The following is a 17963-nucleotide window of genomic DNA, read 5'->3' as shown; positions in this document are numbered from 1 at the left end:
CCTCGCTCCCGCCCTCCTCCCGCGTCTCGCACACTCGCCCCGCCCCTGGGGACACCTGCTCGTGCTGGGCAGGGCGGGGATGCGCAGCCGCGGCCCCTTCTCCTCCGCTCCCCTTCCCCGCCCCACCCCTCCCTCCATCCCTCACCGGCTCCCCGGCTCCCGCCCCGCCCGCCCGCCGCTCCGGGGGGGTCTCCGCCGCCGCCGCCGCCGGAAGGAGCCGCCATTTGCCACCGCCGAGCGCACGGGCCGAGCCGAGCCGGATCCGGGAGTCGGAGCGGGACTGGGGCCGGGAGGACGACGATGGGGGGCGGCCCCGCCGCAGGAGGACCGGGGCGCCTAAGCCCCGGCGCCCGGCCCGCGCCGGACCCCGACCCGCAGGGCGCGGCTCCCTGAGCCCCCCGCCCGCCCCCTGCCCCTGCCCCTGCCCCTGCCCGGGCCATGCCTGCCCCCGTCGCCGTCCCCGGGCTTACGGCCCTCTCGGCCCCGCGAGCCCCGGAGCCCCGGCGGCGGCAGCGGTGAACGGCGCTTGCAGGCCGCGGAGACCCCGGCCCGGCCCGGCGATCCCGCGCGCGCCCCGCTCCCGGCCTTGTCCTCGCCCCTTCCCCCGCCGCCCGGGAGCCCCCCTCGCTCGCCGCCCCCCGACCCCCGGCGCCCGGACGATGCTCAAGTCTCGGCTCCGCATGTTCCTGAACGAGCTGAAGCTGCTGGTGCTGACGGGCGGGGGGCGGCCCCGAGCCGAGCCGCAGCCCCGGGGGGGCGGGGGAGGCGGCTGCGGCTGGGCGCCCTTTGCTGGCTGCTCCGCCCGGGACGGCGACGGCGACGAGGAGGAGTACTACGGGTCGGAGCCGCGGGCCCGGGGCCTGGCCGGCGACAAGGAACCGCGGGCCGGACCCCCGCCGCCGCCCGCTCCGCCGCCGCCGCCCCCAGGCGCGCTGGACGCCCTGTCGCTCAGCAGCAGCCTGGACAGCGGGCTCCGAACCCCCCAGTGCAGGATCTGCTTCCAAGGCCCGGAGCAGGTCAGGCCCGAGCACCTGGCTGGGCGGGGAGGGGTGGGGGCGCGCACCTGGGGTGTCCGCGGAGACCCGGAGCAGGGGCGGGGCCTAGGGAATCTGGGCGGGACCCAGGACCCCGAGTGGGAATGGGGTGAGGTTGGCCTGGCTGGAGACTCCTGGAGTGTGTGGCAAGACTGGGGCTGAGGGGTGTAGTCAGGGGCTTCCAGATGGGTAGGGCTTTCTGCTAGGAGGGCTCAGAATCTCGATCACCCATGATCCCAGAGACCGGCTCTTAGCACCTGCTTCCCTCACCGTAGGGTCGCCATTAGCTGAGGGAACCTGTTCTTTCGGCAGTGGGCAGAAAGGAGAGTGCATCTGCTAGCACCTTGAGGGGAGGGGCTAGCCAGGACCCTGCCCCACTCAGTCTTTCGCCTGGTGAGGCACTTTTTGCTCCCACTTTGCAACTTTCCACTTCATTCTAAAGAGCCTTCTTTGTTTAATTTTATAGGCAGAGTTATCCCGGGATAGTGTCAGGGCATCCCTGTGCGGGGAGAAATGACTGCTTGACTAAAGGGGAGCATAGCTCACTCCTGCCCCCAGAACGTCTCCCCATGTTAGCATGGAAACCACGATTGGTTATCCGTCCCAGCTGGCCCCAGATCTATAGTCTGGAAGTACTGTGGAGTGGATTCAGGGAGCATAGCTCGGCCTCTCCCCTTCCTTCAGGTCCTAGGGCTTCCCTCCCACCCCACCTTTAACCCCTTTGGTTGGAGAAGTTTTTCTGAGCCCTTGGCTTCTTTTGTTCTCAGCCTTAGCTTCTTGCCCTTCTTTGGATTAAAAAGCCCTAGTTTTTAAGTGGAGTAGTATGACTGATCTGAGGAAGAGCTCTCCTCTCCAGCAGTGCCCCGAAGGGGTCCGGGTGATGGTGGTTGACAGGGGCCCTCCCCTCTCTTCCTCCAGGGGGAGCTCCTGAGCCCTTGCCGCTGTGACGGCTCAGTGCGCTGCACACACCAGCCCTGCCTAATCCGCTGGATCAGTGAGAGGGGCTCCTGGAGCTGTGAGCTCTGCTACTTCAAGTACCAGGTCCTGGCGATCAGCACCAAGAACCCACTGCAGGTGAGATGCAGGGAGCCTTCTTCCACATTATGGCATTCCAAGACACCTAGGTTCTGGCCCTGTTCTAGGAACTCAGAACAATAGGGAAAAAATAATGTTAATGATTATAGTGAGCATGCTGTGTTTTCCGTGTGTTATTGTATAATAACTCCTTTAATCTTCATAATGATCTTATTAGATACCATCATTATGCCTGTCTTTAAAAACGAGGGCACAGACACATGTAGAGTGTGTCTGTAATTACTCAACTAGTAAGTGATGGAATGAAGATTGGAGTTCCAACCTTGTGTTTGGGTTTCAAAGCACTGTCCAATCCTGCCTTTGTAGAATGAGCTAGACAGGTGGACACTTCTTTCTCCTCCATACCTGCTTCGCATTCTCCTTAGTGCACACCATAGTCTGGAGCAGGGCACGGAGAAGCCAGACTTTAGTCCTTCTGGAGCATTCCAGGAGATGCTCCTGCCTCTTCTCTTTAGGGTTGCCTCTCCCCCACTGTCTGTCCCTTTCTGTGACTTCTTGGAGCACTTTCTCCCATACAGTGGCAAGCCATCTCCTTGACTGTCATCGAGAAGGTCCAGATTGCTGCTATAGTTCTGGGCTCACTGTTCCTCGTTGCCAGCATCTCCTGGCTCATCTGGTCCTCACTCAGCCCGTCAGCCAAGTGGCAACGCCAGGATCTGCTCTTCCAGATCTGCTATGGCATGTACGGCTTCATGGATGTGGTCTGCATAGGTGAGGATGCTTCTTTCTCCCCGAACCTACTCAGCATCTTCCTTTACTCACACACCTAACTTCCGTATGCATCCTCCCGGCTTCATGCTCATAATTCTGCCGTTGGAGACCGTTAATGCTAGACCAGGGCCCACTTCTACAGACTGTCTTCTCAAGTCTGTAGAAACAAATGCCTAAAGACCTATGACCTATGTGTGGGCCCCAAAGTAGTTCATCTTGCAGCCCTGGCTGTCCTGGAACTCACTCTGTACACTAGGTTGGCCTCGAACTCAGAGATCACCCTGTCTCTGCCTCCTGAGTGCTGGGATTAAAAACGTGCATCATGGCTGCTCGGCTCATCCTGGTTTTCTTATCCCTTTGCTCAGGCCTTATTGTTCATGAAGGCTCTTCTGTCTACCGCATCTTCAAGCGCTGGCAAGCAGTGAACCAGCAGTGGAAGGTCCTGAATTATGACAAGACCAAGGACATAGGAGGAGATGCAGGGGGAGGGACGGCGGGGAAGCCAGCCCCCAGGACCTCACGGACCAGCCCCCCTGCTGGGGCCCCCAGCCGGCCCCCAGCTGCCCAGCGCATGCGGACGCTCTTGCCTCAGCGCTGTGGGTATACAATCCTGCATCTCCTTGGACAGCTACGGCCACCAGATGCCCGTTCCAGTTCTCATTCTGGTCGAGAGGTTGTCATGAGAGTTACCACAGTGTGACCTGGACTCCAAGAGCAGGGATCTTAAGTCAATACATCATCCAGAGATGACCTCTCCTGGCTGCTGGAGGTACGACCTAGACAAGGTGTTTGGGGCACAGTGGCCACACCACTGAGGATCTCTGTGGACAGCCTCAAGCCTGGAGACATTGCCTGGCCTCTACTGCCCACAGGGTAGTGACACCTGGATGACATTTCAGCTCCCACTGACACCACCTCATACTCATCGTGAGGATGGTCAGCAAGCAGGCGGGGAGAACAGCTTTTCTTCCTGGAGAGAACCATCTTTACCTCAGCTTTAGGGCCTTCAGTCCCCTGGCTCCACCATGGTGACTTGGTAAAGGGAGACCAATGCCAGACACAAGGGGCTGTAGACTCCCATTCCCCACCTCATGGCCACAGGGCATCTGGCAATAAGACTAGTAAACATTGACCTCCCGTTCCCTGCATGAGGGCGGGGGGACTTCCCCTGCTCCACCCCCATTGCATGGGGGAAGGGCATAAAGAATCATTTATATGCACGTGGAGACTCCTTTCTCATCTGGGGCTTTTCTGAAGGGCTGCAGGGCGTGGGGAGGCTCCTCAGCACTGCTCGCATGGCCCAGGAGCAGCGGTGCATTTGGAGTTGGAGGAGGGACTCACCTGCTAGTGAATAATTCACATGGGTGCTAGGTGGCAGTGCTCAGCAGCAGCTGAGCAGGGGTGGACTCGCCCCTGTGAGTTATAACACTTAGAAAAATGGAGCTGTCTCTCTTCCTCTCTACCTCATAGACTTGGAATGAGGATAAATGAGGGACAGGTTGAGTGCTACTACAAAGAAAATTGACAATGGTTTAAAAGTTCTGGACTAGCTGCTGGTCCACTTATTTCAAATAGTAGGTAGCAAAGCAAATTCTAAAATGTGGTTTTTGTCAGAAGTGGCACGGAGCTTTGGCATTTTGAGTGAGAAAGTAGATACAGAAGCAAAAGGGGCAATAGAACAGCCGCTGTGCAGGGCAGCAGTTGTGGGGACGAGAACACTTCTGACCCCCAAAACTGCATTTGGGAGAAGGCTGGAGCCATGTAGCCTGTTCTGAGAACATCTGTGTTGGATCAGTCCTTCCCAGGTACTGTGTCCCCCAGAGAAATGGTGTGAGATGAACGTGGACTCACTTAGAGCGACAAGGAAGGAGCCTCTTCCCGCAGTGTTATGTCTTTAATCCCGACTGAAACTATTTCTGTGGCAGCTCGGGTCACAGGTTTGATCCAGCTGTGCCCAGCTAGTGAGTGGTATTCCTGGGAGGTAGAAGAATGAGATGGCTCATGTTTATTAGAGAAAGGATTTGGGAACCGTGGGTCTGAGGGCTGGGGGTGTGGGTCAGTGGTACAGTGCTTGCCTGCTGTGCATGAGGTCCTGGTGTTAACTCCGATACCACCGAGAAAACTGTGGGTCAGCTTGAAGCTTGGTCGCTTTCTCCTGAAGCCTGGGGCTGGGTACTATATGAATGATGGTGTCTTTTTAAATGAACCATTCATGAGCAATTAAAGAATTCCTTCATACATTGTTAAAGTCAGGTCCAGAGGCCTTTCTTACTGTTGGTCCTCTGGCAGATGGTGTGCTCTGCCTCCTCTTGGGAAGGCTTGGGAAAAATGCTTGTCGTCTAATGGGCCACCTGCCCTGGAGCACAGGAAACCTTGCTCCAAGCCTCTCCTGTGTGTGTTTAGAGGGGGGCGGGGAGAGGGCTTGGCTGCTGTCCATGGTCTGGCTTCTGATTGGCTTGTGGGTGTAGGTACCCAAGCTGCACTGCAGGTCTAACTTAATTCCAAGTGTGAAGGTCCTGAGAGGATCAGGGTGAAGAGGGAACAGATGCTGAGCTCTCCAGCTCTCTGCTAGGAAATTTTGCCCAGAGCCACACTCTCTCCTCACTATTTGGAGACAGGGTGGGGGGAGCTTTTTTGATTTAGTAGAGATCAGATAGGGGACAAAATCATCGGAAGTCTGGTCTGGCAGAGGGACTCAGGTAGATGAGAAACCCCTGGGGCTTCTGGGCCAAGCCTAGGATGTTCCTCATGATGGCTCTTTGTTAGTCACAGTGGAGAACACATGTATATTCATGTGCACTCTGGGCCCCAAGGCCCACTCACCCCTCTCCTCCAGCACCAATGGAAGTATTGGGATGAGGTCTGTGTGCATTATCAGTATAATCTCTTTTCCTCCTTTCTCTAACTTACACAGCCCCTTGTCTAGGAAAGGGCCACAGGTACCACTGGCTCTTCAAAATGCCATTTCTGTGTAGCCACTGCTCAGTACAGGAAGGAGATCCTTTATTGACCTCAGGAAAACAGGTCTTAGAGACTAGGCTTTACCCTCCCAATCCAGCTCTGCTAAAGCTGGGGTATTTTATGTTGAACTTGGTGGCAGACACTGAGTGGACGAGCTAAGAGGAGGCCCAAGGACTGTACACAAGGCTCCAAGCATGCCCTGCTTCTCTAGGTCACACATGATTTGATCCCCGTGGGGAGTCTGCTGGCTGACAGTCTCTGTGCTTGGGGAGCCGTGTCTAGGATGGGGCACAGGAGGTACGAAGGAGACTCTATACTCAGCTAATTGGAGTGGGAGGGAGGGAAGGAGAAAGGGGCAAGTTCTGGCATGGGGAGAGTGATCTGGATACAGAGGGAGCTGCATAGTGCTGAGAGATTCGTCTGGACGGAGGATGAGTTAATCTGTATAAATCACAAGGGGTTACTGTGTGCAGCCTCTGAGGGGGGCAGAGAATGCTGACTGAGGGAAACAAGTCCCCTTGGCCTGGTCCCCTTCTCCTGCCTCAGGGCTCCAGGGCTCTCAGCCACCTCACATCTTGTTTTCTTCCTGCCTGGCTGCTCTGTTTCCCTGCCTGTATCCATGTCTTTCATTGAAGGAGAGCAGAATGGACCTTCTAGGATGCCCTTTGATTTTGGAAGTTCAGGTTCCGAAAAGTATTTCTCTCACCAAGAATCAAGCTGCCTCTGGCCGTCTCTGTGAAACCCTTAGCACCCAGACCCACTTCATAACTCAGCTCCCACACTCACATCTACTACCCTCTTAAATCCCTTCCAGGAAACCAGGCTAGACTTGGCTGTTTCCACTACAGACAGAAACATGCCTGAGTCTGTCACAAAACTCTTTCAGACCTCCCAGCTGTTATGGGAGTTCTCCCAGCTGGGTGATGGGTGTCAGGATCTTGCCAGGAGTTGGAGAAAAGTAAACCCAAAGCCAAGGAACAAACATTTTATTTTAAAAATAAATATTTAAAAAAAAATCAAAATGAAAGGAAGACAGACTGGGAGTATGGGTCAAGCTGAAAGGTGGGGAGACTTGGAGCAGATCCAAGTCTGGCCGAAGAGCTGAAGAGCTGAGGGGGTTAAACATGCTGAGAGCTAGGCAAGGGCGGCCACTGCACTAGGAGCAGGGAAAGAGAGAAGAGGGCTAGGAGTCTAGTGAGCGCTCACCCCCTGCCACGTGGTCCCAGTTCCGTCTGACAGTGTGTGTGGTGTATAGCCAGGGGTAGACCCTGACAGGAGCTATAAAGACTGATGAAGCCAGAAGCGGTAGTTCATGTCTGTAGCTCCCACACTCGGGATTGTGAGCTCAAGGACAGCATGAACTACACAGTAAGACTCTGTCTTTAAAAAAGAAAAAACCCAGTAGGCCATGAGTATCCTCACTCTTCTCCAGGAGCTCACATGCGTAGAAAGAGCCCAAGCAGGTGCAGGGCAGATGCATAGTCACTTAGCTCGTGCCATGATAAACGCTTAGACAGCGAGTCAGAGGACACCGAAGAACAGCGGTTGGACCCCTCCCCAGGCTGCCCAGGGTGTATTAGGTAACACCTGAGTTGGCACTTTAAGGCTCTGTTAAAATCCGAGGGCTTTGAACTTTGAGGAATGACCAGAAGAACTGAGCAGGAGAAAGACTCAGTTCTGTGAGGACCTGCTGACTCAGGTGAGCACACGCTTTGCACATAGGTCAGCTCTGCTCTCTGGAGTCTGAGCAGACAGACGAGGGAAAGCATGCCTCTTGAGCTTAATAAAAAGTGTCCTAGCCAGGCACAGTGGTGCACACCTTTGATCCCAGCACTCAGGAGGCAGAGGCAGTCAGGTCTCTGTGAGTTGGAGGACAGCCAGGGCTACACAGAGAGAAAAAAAGTCCTGTCTGGAGAGGGAAGGCAAAGGCAAATGACAACAGCTCCCTTCCACAGGACTATCTTTCTACAAACTGTAGATTGATGCTTCTCTCAGGTACCAGGACAGTCCGAGTCATGGGTTTGATTGGGAGAGCACCTGGCTCAGGCAGCACCTCAAAATGGGTCAAGATCTGAAAAGGGAGGAAGAAGGTTATCACTATGGGTAGGTCTAAAATGGGACCTTGATTGATAAAGAACATTTTTAGCATCAGAATGGTCACTGTTGGGATGGCATCAATGGCCAGTAAGGGACTTCTTGGTCAACCAGGACACAAGATTTATGGGAGGGAAAATAGTCCAAATATCTTTGCTTATACTCCAGACCTATAATGGGACTGTCAATGGGACTGTCTGCTGAGTCTATGTTCTGCTGTTTGTCAGGGGTCAAGAGCACCCATGTTTACAGACCTTTCTAGTCAGGGGATGGTATAAGTTCTAGATCACTTACCTGGGCCAAAGCCATTTGTAGTTCAAGCTCTGCCAGGCGTCTCCCTATGCAACTGCGTTTGCCAAAGCCAAAAGGAAGGGATGCAAATGGGTGGGGGGCAGGGCCCTCTCCCAGCCATCGAGCTGGGTTAAAAGAGTTTGGCTCTGGAAACTGGGCAGGGTCCCTTGAAGTGGCATAGTGACATAGGGAGACCAGTGTCTGATGGGAAATAAAAACAAACTTGTCAGTTCAGTAGCCAGGTTTTGTGTTCACACTTGCAATTCCAGCCCTCAGAAAACAGAAGCACAAGGATAGTGAATTGAAGGCCAACCTTGGCTATATAGCAAGATCCTGTCTGAACACTCCTACCCCTCCCTCCAAAGGCTCAGAGTTATCAGTGTGAGCCCAAGAATGCAGAATCGGGAACATGAAGGAGAGAGTCTGTGGACTAGTTTGTAAGTAGGTGTTAAGCCTGTGAGGTGGCACACATCAGTGATCCCAGCAGTCAGGAAGGCAGAGGCAGGTGGGTCTCTGTGAGCTCAAGGCTGGCCTGGTCTATAGCATTAGTTCCAGCACATCCAGGGCTATATGAAGAAACCCCATCCAAAAAGCCAACCTCTCCCAAAAGTAGGCCCCGGTTGGTGCTGAAGAACTTTCTTTACCCCATTATCCTGGAGGCTGGGGAGTGGGGCTAGACCAGCTTTGGGGATCATCTGAGAACGCTTGGGCCCATGGTGCTAAGCAGCGGCTCAGCAGGATTTACTCACATTTGGGGGGATAATATAGTCCCCTACACGGATGTCTCTGTCTGGGACACGGGAATTCCCAGGTACCACAGGGTACAATCTAGGTCACAAAACAAAAGATGGATTCAGTCAGGTGAGACTAGAGAACACAACTCTTGTCCGCCCTCTCTCCAGCTTTTGAACTCTGGAGTAGGATGCGAATTTTCTCTCCTCTCATTCCCTCCTTCCATCCACTGTCTGCTTCCTCAGCTCCCCTCTAGCATTTTTTTCTAGTTCCCACTTTCTTTCTCCCTCACCTTAACACTTCCTTGATCACGGCCTTCAGCAGGGGTAGCTGAGACAGAGCAGTGGCCTGTGGATGGGAGCCGGGGGCTGCAGCAGCTGTGATCTCAGAGTGGAGAGCACACTGGACTTCTGGGTGCCGGGAGAGCTCATAGAGCGTCCAGGAGAGCGTATTGGATACCTGAGGGAGCAGGTGAGAACATTTGAGGTTTTTGTTGGATGTGGGGACCCGTGAAAGGGGTAGCATGGGGAGGAGGTGCTAAGCCTGAATTCCTGAATTAGAAAAGTGGCCCTAGAGCTGGAGGTGGGGTGGCACAGGATGACGAAGACACCACAGGGAAGGGGACAGGGGCTGGGATGAGACAAAACATAGACAGATGGACAGTTGGGACAGGGACACTACACTCTGGAACTCCCAGGATAGAGAGAACCTCACCGTGTCCACTCCGGCCAGCAGCAGCTCTGTCACATTCCCCACAATGGACTGAACAGACAGCTTTTCCCGAAAAAGGAAGTGGGTTAAGTGATGCCCCAAGGGCACACCCTCCTCAGGCTTTCCCTGCTTCCTCATGGCTGCTTCGCCTCCTTGCTGCTCCACGTGCTTCTGGGCTGAGAAAGAAGGCATACTGATGCCCGGTGCAGCAGCTTTAGAGTCTTCTCTCTCTCTCTCTCTCTCTCTCTCTCTCTCTCTCTCTCTCTCTCACACACACACACACACACACACACACACACACACACACACACACACTTTTGCTCTTTACCAAAGGCAAACATCTGGTCCCAGTCTCGGCAGAGGCGGGCCCAGGGTCCGGGTATAAGGCAGTGCAGCCAGCTGGGCATTGCCATGGTCAGGAGTGTGGACACAAACACCGATCCCACTGCACGGATGAAGGTCTGTGTGTCAGGAGGGACTTCAGCCTGCAGGCAGCCCAGGCGTGAACCCAGCAGCACCGCGCCTATTCCTGGCCGAGGGGGGGCGCAGTCAGACGTCGGGAGTCTCGGGCCCAGAGCCACCTACACCGGTCCCTAACTGTTTTGAGGACTCACCTTCTAGGCCAAATTTGTAAAACTCTCCCGCCACGTCCAGAACTAGGTCGGGTAGCCCAGAGCCACGTCCCCGCTGGCGCCTTAGTTGTTGCACAAGGTCACACACTACGGTGTCCAGAGTTCTAGCATAGCCAGCGGCTGCTTGAGGCCGGAGGAGTAGTGGGGCCAGGAGACTTCGGAGTCTCTGCCATTCTTCACCATCCCTGCCCGGGTGCAGAGAAGGCGCGCCAGGGATGTGAGCGTGTGTGGAGTAGGGTAGGGTAACGAGGATTGTGTTTGTAGAAACCAGCCCCTGACCTCCGCTCCCGTCCTCTTTACTCATTTCCTATCCAGGGTTGGGAGTGAGTTCTAGAGTAAGCTGAGTCACAGAGGCGCACATTCTATCCAAATGCAAGTATCCTCGACTATCCCAGGGAGTCTGGTCTCAGAGGCGAGGGGGAGGGGCAAGGGCTCCGCTCTCCCTGACTTTGGACTGAGTACAGACTGGAGAACAAGGAGATGCTAGAAGGTTGGTGGAAACAGCCGACCTCCTTCCAAACCCAGTTTCGCTGGATGGAGGGGTGGGGGCAAGGATGGGGGATTAGGGTTCAGGGGTCGACTCACGCTGTTAGCAATCCGCAAGCCCGGTGGTGGCGGCGACGGTGCTCTGCCCAAGATGAGAAGCTGCAGCGCTCTGGACAAGGACTCTCTTGTCGCAGGAGCTGCTCCACAAGTGCAGGGGCGGCCACATATACTGTGCGAAGTGTCCCGAAGCTGCCGGACCATATTGGCCCGTAGCGCGCAGCGCCCTGCACCTGAGAGGACCCGGGCAGAGGACATTTGAACACTTGGGCGGGCGATTCTCAGTTTGGGTTGTGCCAAGGCCAAGGGTGTTGGCTAGGCTTGGGAAACGGGAGCTTTTCCAGTACAGCCCTGATGTGGCAAAACTTTTTTTTCTATTCCGTGAAAGAGAGGGTATGGCAGAATAAAAGAACTTTGCATAAAGCAGACATCCAGGGCTTTAGTTATCTGGCTCTAGCCTAGGGGGAGCACTTCTTTCACGGCCCCTCTCCTCAACTGCACCTCAAAAGCCTCCAGTTAAAGAAAGGGAACGAGTAGCTCTAAGCCAGATCTGAAGGATAGCACAGCTCTCCTGGTCCTCCAGGATTCTTGTCCTGGATCTCCAGGTTTCCTGTCTATAAAGTGAGATTCCATCCTTTTGCCAGGTGTAGGTATAGAATCTGGGACAGTAGAACCTTCCCTAGCCCCAGCATGAGTTTTCCACAGGTATCCATCCTCATTGGCTCGCCCTCCCGTTCTTCACTGTGGTCCTTTCTGCTGTAAAGCCAGTTCTCCCAGCCCAGCCCTACCATTCATTCCTACCTGCAGCTCATGTAGCCTGGACAGACCCCCTTTGCAGAACAGGTCATAGAGGAGCGTAGGCACAGAGGGCCCAGGGACGTCAGGCAAACTCCGGACTACCAAGTCGGCGCCTCTGGAGCACAGCGAGGCATCCAGCTGTGGAGGCAGGTGGACTCGGTGGAACACTCTGGAGGCCAGCTTGACTGCCTGGGTCATGTTCAGGGAGTGAGTCTCCTCAAGAGCATCTTTTGCACTTTCTTGAACCCCTTTATAACCCTTGGCCCTGGAGGTGAGGACGCTCCTCTCCAAGCTCTCCAGCCAATCCCTTTGCAGAATGGACTGTGCAGCTCAGCACCAGGAACGGTAGGCGTGGCTGGGCTGACTCCTGCCTCTTTTGGGTCTTCTGTAGCAGGAGCCCTGCCAGAGGTCTCAGGCTCCTGTGTTAATGCCCTGGTCCAGCAGCAGCCTAAAGTCCTTCTGGGAAAGACTACTTTGTATGGACTTCAGGAGCCAGTACCCGATATTCCCATGGCTCCCCTGGAGAGCCATGCCTTTTCAGGCCCATTCTTGGGAATTCTCCATCACTCATGAAGGGAAACTAGATGGAAGGTGCAGTTTTAGTCACTGCCATATCCTCGGGTTGCCCTTTCCTGGCTGTGTGGACTCATCTGCAGTAGCCATACCTTCTTCTTCTCCCGTGTCGTGTCTATAGCCCAAAGGAAAGACAGCATGTGGGCTAACATGGTACCAGCCATGTTCACCCTTTAAAATTTTTTATTTTAGATTTATTTATAGGCATGATTTATCTTAACACATGTGTACCATAAGTCAGGTGCCAGTGGAAGCCAGAAGAGGGAGTTGGATCCCCTGAAATGGAATTATGTTTGGTTGTAAGCCATCTATGTTGTTGGGAATTGAACCCAGGTTCTCTACAAGGGCCACTGATTAGAATTTATTTTTATTTTATGTGCACTGGTATTTTGCCTGCACATATGTCTGTGAGGGTGTCAGATTCTAGAGTTACAGCTGTAAGCTTCCATGTGGGTGCTGGTATTGAACCCAGGTCCTCTGGAAGAGCAATCACTGTTCTTAACTGCTTGGTCATCTCTCCAGCCACCCCCCTCCATCCCCTTTTAAGCTAGGATTTCTCTATGTAGCCTTGGCTGTCCTGAATCTCCCTTTGGAGACCAGGCTGGCCTCAAACTCATAAAGTTCCACCTGCCTCTGCCTCCTGAGTGCTGGGATTAAAGGCGTGTGCCATGGCTGAAACCACCACCTGCCCCCCCCTTTTTTTTTCCTAAAGACTTTAAACTATGTATGGGGGAAGGGGGCATGCACGCATGTCCACACATGACAGCAGCTACCCAGGATCTGAGAGGACCCTGGTCTCCTGGAGCTGCATTCTAGGAGGTTGTGGGCCTCTATCTCAAGGGCTAGGGACTGAAGACTGAGTGCGCTTGCCCACCAAGCCATCTCTCCAAACTCCATCCTTGTTTCTTGCGGAAGGGGTCTCTTAGCTCGGGAGACCCCCCTTCAGACATGAAGATTAGGGTTTGAGGGACAAAGATGAAGGACCAGCAAGGTGGCTCAGCAGGCAAATACACTTGACAATAAGCCTGATGACCTGAGTTTGATCCCAGGGACCCACACAGTAGAAAATGAAAACTGACTCCATTGAATCGTCCTCTTACCATCACATAAGCACTTGTGCATACCCTCACCTCCTATACACAAAGAAATGTAAATAATAATTAACAACAATAATGATACAAAGGAGGGTTTTTTTGTTTTTTTTGTTTTTTTTTTCCTTCCAAAGTAGGTAAGTTTAGAGATCCTGTCTCTGGATAGAATGAAGGCCAAGAACACACACCCTGAATCCCAAGCTGACTTGACCTCCTTTAGGTACTGTTGTGGTCAGCAGCCTCTTATAGCTTTCAGCTGCAGAATCCTCCTGGGTAGGGGCTGCAGAGATGGTGCAGCAGTTAGTTACAAGCTCTTACAGAGATGCAGGCTTCAGTTCCCAGCACCCACATGACAGCTCACAATCGCCTGTAATTCCAGTTCCAGGGAAATCAACTTCCTTTTCTGGGCTCCAAGGGCCCCAGGCATGGAAGACATACATATACACAAGCAAACATTCACACACATAAAGTAAAAAATGATTCTTTAAAAAGAAATTTCCCAATTTATGTCCCTGCTCCTCTGCCTTCTCTCCCCCTCCCCCTCCTCATCAGGTACAACTATGCCAGTCAGTCAGCTTTGAAATTCTAGAATCAAAGTCCAACATGGTAAAGACAGAGGTCTCTACCCTCTTGAGACTCTCCAGAGACAGCAACAATAAAGGCAGCACAGATTGCCCATGTCAGGTTGTAAGCAGGGAGAAGCTGGCAGCAGGCACGTGATACACATCCCAGCCCTTCATGGGCACGTGGGCACACACATTGCCCCAGGACTGCAAAGTAAACATACTGGAGGGCAACCTGAGAGAGGCACACAGCCTAAGACAGTGGGGCGCTGCAGCCTTTGCTCCAGCCAGAGAGAAACCCAGGAAGAGGAGAGCACTGAGGCACAACATGCCCACACCCTCCAAATGTCTGCTCTGGTCCAAGGTGTCTGACCTTCTCAGTCAGCTTTGTTTGCTTTCTTCTGACAGTGGGGGAGTCTGTGATAAGCAAGAACACAGCCTGCACCCCAACCTCTTGCAGTCCCACCAGTCTGGAAAGGCCCAGAACGGGGAGCTCATTTTTTGTCCAATCACTAGAAGACAGGGTCTGGCTAAGGCTGGGTGAGAAGTCAGTGGTTGGGCAGGGCTGGACTGGGGGTCACTGCCTGAAGGATGGAATCCTGCATTCTTCGGAAGATGGCTGGGAAATTATTTCCTCCATTGCGTAAAACTTTCTTTCCTTCCTCAGTTGAAGTGCCTAGGTGTCCCACAATGGGGTCTTCACTCTGCAGAAAGAGGGTCCGGCATGTCTCTGTCCACCTTTCAAAGTGCCTTAGGACCACGAGACTCCCAACCTCCTGGCTCTAAGCTGAGCTCAAGGACTACAAGGCCCTTCTGAATGGGCCTGCATTCTTGAAATTCCCTCAGGGCATCATACTTACTAGCTCCTCCAGAGGCACGCGCTCAAACAGTGGGTGCTCTTCAAAATGGGTGCACATCCATTGGTGCAGCTCTGGCACATCAGTGATGGTGTATATCAGGCCCTGTACAGGCAACATCATTCTAGATAGAAGCTGCATGTGGCTGAGCAATAAGGTCACGAGAATCATAGTACAACTGCCTAAATGTGGCCCCCAAATTAAAGTCTTAGTGAAGAGCCCCTGGGTAGGCTACTTACACCATCTTCCCTCCCAACTCACCCCAACTCTCAGCACGTAGGCATATTCTGCCAGAAGTGTGGGGCTGATGATTCGCCATTTATGCTTCGTTCGCTTGAAATGTGGGTCAGGAAACAGGAAGAACATCTTCGACAGCTATGTGACAGACATGGACCAACAGGATTGCTCATGATGCCCAGCTTCCAGCTTCTATCTTCCCCCTGCCTACCCAATCAGGGCTGTTCCCCAGCCTGCACCTGGCCCTTGTGGAAGAAGTTAGGAAGGTGCTTCATGGCGTTACTGCGAAGACAGGCGATGTTCTGGAATCCGCCTCCAGGAGCTGCGCGCAGAGCTCGAATTCTGTCCTGTACGTAGTCTGACACCTTCACCCGAATCTCCAGACCCAGAATCAGGGTATCTGGGAAGATTGGCGACAGTGCCACTGGGGACAGAAACACCAATGGGACCATCAATGCCATATTTGAGGAAGAACAAAGAAGTTAACCGAGGGAAAAAAAGTTTTCGTTTGTAGATATCCAAGTCAGGAATTGGCAGAGACTTCTTTACAGGGGACAGAAAAGCACAAAACTGTCATACTGTCACAGGAGCAGGTGTGGTGGCTCATGCCTTTAATCCTAAGAGTTGGAAGTAGGGAATCGGGGACAGAAGTAGGCTAATCTCTGTGAGTTCAAGGTCAGCCTGTTCTATGCAGGAAGTTCCAGACCAGATGAGGTTACATAGTGAAACCCTGCCTCAATAAAATAAAATAAACAAGAATTGTTATATAGACTAGAATAAAAGGGCAGAAGCTACAGGTACCATTTACATTTGCTTTAGAGTTTTCACCATGATGTCATGATGTAGCTTCATCTAATCTTTGTAACACTCTCTGGTAGACTGTGAAGGTGGGGAAACTGAGGGCTAGAAATGCTCAAGACCATTGAACTATCAAGGGGGAAAGCTTGAACATGAGCCAGAGCCCTCAGTCTCCATGCACCATGCTCTACTCTGTCATTCTGTTATCTGTCTATAGGAGAAGATCTAAACATAAGCCAGAGGCATGACATGCATGCTCTGAAAACAAGCCAGTTTAACAGGAACCCCAAAACATGAGAGAGTAGAACAGACCACCTTCTAATGAGAAAGGAATAGGTGAGGGAAGCAGTGGAGTCCCTAAGAAAGACAGTTCAGGATCAGTGGCCACAGTAGCTGATCTCTGACGCTTGTGCTGACCGGTTCACTGACCCAGCACAAGGCAGGTGAAATGGCTCATGGAGGGATGGAGGCAGACAGAACCTAGCTTCTAAGAAATATCTGAGGTGGCCCCTCCCTTCTTCAGGGCAAAGACCACAGACCCAGAGTTGAAGGAAGGTGGGGCTCTCCACACTGATGTCACCAGTGTCTGGTCCTAGGAGGAAAGGTCAACTAAGCCTGCCTCCAACCTGCTGAGGTGGCAGAACCCAGGCTTCTCCTTGTCCCAGGGAAAGGGCCAGCACATTACCTAACAAACCACCATAGCCACAGCCTATGTCTGCAAACTCCACTTGAGCCCCAGATCGCTTTTCTTTCTCATCCTTTGGATCATCATGGCTCTTATTTTGAGTAAGCGGAGCAAAGAACTCTGGGTAAAGCTCAGACCAGTCCATCTCCTCTGGCTTCACAGGGCTATTGGAAAGAAGATATAAGACAGATCAGAGTGCTGAACACACCATTGCAGACATGCTTGTGGAGGTGATAGGTTTCTCTGAGAGTCTACAGCCATGGGCCATGTGGTGTCTAGAAGGCAGAATGGAAAGTCCCCTGAAGGCTCTGAGGGTGTTAATCACAATTCCACCATGAGGCTATGGTTGCTCATCTGCCAGGCTCTTCTGGGTATTGAAGTGTCAGGTAGTTGTCCTTTCTGGGATTCAAGCTCTTGCTCCCAGAGACCGACTGCCTAAAGCACTGGGCACCACTTTGTGTGGAGAGGACAGACCAAGGTGCGGCCAGCAGTGTGTATATGCTTATGTTTTTATAAACACAAAAAACGAAACAGAAGGCGTTGTGGTGGCGCGCGCCTTTGATCGCAGCACTCAGGAGGTAGAGACAGATGGATCGGTTTGAGTTCGAGGCCACCCTGGTCTACAAAGCGAGAAACCCTATCTCGAAAACACAAAACAAAATGAAAAAAATCGTAAGATAGAAATGACAGCTTGCTTAGTTTCTTCATTTTAGTTTCAGCAACGTTTTTTTTTTTTGTTTTTTTTTTTTTTTCTTTTGCTTTTTTCGTTATATTAGATCTGGTTGGCAAGTCCACCCAAACTTAGTCTACAACACCACGCCCCCTCCCAACTGGTCAACTCCGCCTTCTGCGAATCCATCCTCAACTGACGTGTCATCCGCATGGACCTCCAGGTCCATCTCCAGTCCTAGCTGCCTTCCCAGGCTGCTTGACGCACCCGCCCGCTCTCCCGGATCCCGCCCGACTAGCTCACTAGCGCAGCGTGTGGTCCGCCATGGGGTTGGAGTGGGCGCGTTGACGGTAGTAGCGCTTCTGCGGCTGGGGGGCTTCGGCTCCCGCCATGATGCCACACCATCCACGTGGAGAACAGAGGCTTCGGGCGCGGGGTGATGACGCACTAGTGCGCTGCCAGCAGGCCCCGCCCCTTAAAGAACCAGGAGCAAAGTCGGCTGCTCCCGGCGGAGAGAACCCTGAGGGTAGCTGGAGAGACACAGCCTGCGCGCTGCTGGTCTCTAATCTTGCGGGAAGGCAACTCCGGGCACCCTGCCTCCTCTCTTAGCTCATTTCTGCCTAGTCTGGCTTCCTAAACGCCTGTAGGCACCTGTGCGCCCCACAGGTGAGCTAATATGAGGGACCCGCCTCTGACAGTACAAGCAAGCATCATTTCTTCTCCTTTTAGGTGGCCTCAGACTGAGTCTGACCTGTGTGGTACTGCGTGGTCCTGTGCTGTGTGCGCCAGGGACCCGGGGTCGGGGCTCATCCCCCATCCATCTTCAGGAAGTCCAGCTAGAGGAAGGAGGGCGAAGTGGGGAGGCGGAGCCTGGTGCATGGGTGCAG

The 17963-nt window shown here is 53.4% G+C and overlaps 3 protein-coding genes across 4 annotated transcripts; 1 reads left to right on the top strand and 2 right to left on the bottom strand.

The window, feature by feature from the left end:
* The first annotated feature begins 182 nt into the window (after positions 1-182).
* Marchf9 (membrane associated ring-CH-type finger 9) lies at positions 183-4060 on the top strand. Its single transcript, XM_055612034.1, has 4 exons — positions 183-1016; positions 1953-2108; positions 2648-2840; positions 3206-4060. Exons 1-4 carry the CDS (start codon positions 660-662, stop codon positions 3538-3540), a joined length of 1041 nt encoding a protein of 346 aa, XP_055468009.1. The 5' UTR covers positions 183-659; the 3' UTR covers positions 3541-4060.
* Positions 4061-7758: 3698 nt separating this feature from the next.
* LOC129680454 (25-hydroxyvitamin D-1 alpha hydroxylase, mitochondrial) lies at positions 7759-11818 on the bottom strand. Its single transcript, XM_055612095.1, has 9 exons — positions 11606-11818; positions 10847-11037; positions 10244-10446; positions 9958-10158; positions 9633-9805; positions 9211-9377; positions 8936-9014; positions 8190-8387; positions 7759-7872 (listed from the first exon to the last, which is right to left on the bottom strand). The coding sequence occupies exons 1-9, from the start codon at positions 11798-11800 to the stop codon at positions 7759-7761; spliced, it is 1521 nt and encodes a 506-aa protein (XP_055468070.1). The 5' UTR covers positions 11801-11818.
* A 545-nt stretch (positions 11819-12363) lies between these two features.
* Positions 12364-17896, bottom strand: Mettl1 (methyltransferase 1, tRNA methylguanosine). 2 transcript variants are annotated; one of them, XM_055611948.1, is made up of 6 exons: positions 17828-17896; positions 16407-16570; positions 15163-15347; positions 14948-15061; positions 14690-14791; positions 12364-14533 (listed from the first exon to the last, which is right to left on the bottom strand). In XM_055611948.1, exons 1-6 carry the CDS (start codon positions 17884-17886, stop codon positions 14378-14380), a joined length of 780 nt encoding a protein of 259 aa, XP_055467923.1. In that variant the 5' UTR covers positions 17887-17896; the 3' UTR covers positions 12364-14377. The 2 variants fall into 2 exon arrangements, with proteins under 2 accessions (XP_055467923.1, XP_055467922.1); XM_055611947.1 differs by lacking the exon at positions 17828-17896 and adding an exon at positions 17380-17734.
* Between the last annotated feature and the right edge of the window lie 67 nt (positions 17897-17963).

This window comes from Psammomys obesus, unplaced genomic scaffold (genome assembly GCF_907164565.1).
Source record: "Psammomys obesus unplaced genomic scaffold, mPsaObe1.curated_primary_1811, whole genome shotgun sequence".
In the NCBI taxonomy this organism is placed as follows: domain Eukaryota; kingdom Metazoa; phylum Chordata; class Mammalia; order Rodentia; family Muridae; genus Psammomys; species Psammomys obesus.
The sequence above is the reverse complement of the archived record's forward strand: the minus strand, read 5'-3'. Positions and strand labels throughout refer to the sequence as shown.

Coding starts and splice junctions, on each gene's coding strand:
- LOC129680454 (XM_055612095.1), bottom strand. CDS start 11,800: ATGACCCAGGCAGTCAAGCTGGCCTCCAGAGTGTTCCACCGAGTCCAC. Junction 10,447..10,846: donor GCTTGCGGATTGCTAACAGC/GTGAGTCGACCC, acceptor GCACCCGGGCAG/GGATGGTGAAGAATGGCAGA. Junction 8,388..8,935: donor ACTATATTATCCCCCCAAAT/GTGAGTAAATCC, acceptor ATTTCCCATCAG/ACACTGGTCTCCCTATGTCA.
- Marchf9 (XM_055612034.1), top strand. CDS start 660: ATGCTCAAGTCTCGGCTCCGCATGTTCCTGAACGAGCTGAAGCTGCTG. Junction 2,109..2,647: donor GCACCAAGAACCCACTGCAG/GTGAGATGCAGG, acceptor TCTCCCATACAG/TGGCAAGCCATCTCCTTGAC. Junction 2,841..3,205: donor CATGGATGTGGTCTGCATAG/GTGAGGATGCTT, acceptor CCCTTTGCTCAG/GCCTTATTGTTCATGAAGGC.
- Mettl1 (XM_055611947.1), bottom strand. CDS start 17,468: ATGGCGGGAGCCGAAGCCCCCCAGCCGCAGAAGCGCTACTACCGTCAA. Junction 15,348..16,406: donor TGGCTATGGTGGTTTGTTAG/GTAATGTGCTGG, acceptor TTCTGTCCCCAG/TGGCACTGTCGCCAATCTTC. Junction 15,062..15,162: donor ACTTCTTCCACAAGGGCCAG/GTGCAGGCTGGG, acceptor TCTGTCACATAG/CTGTCGAAGATGTTCTTCCT.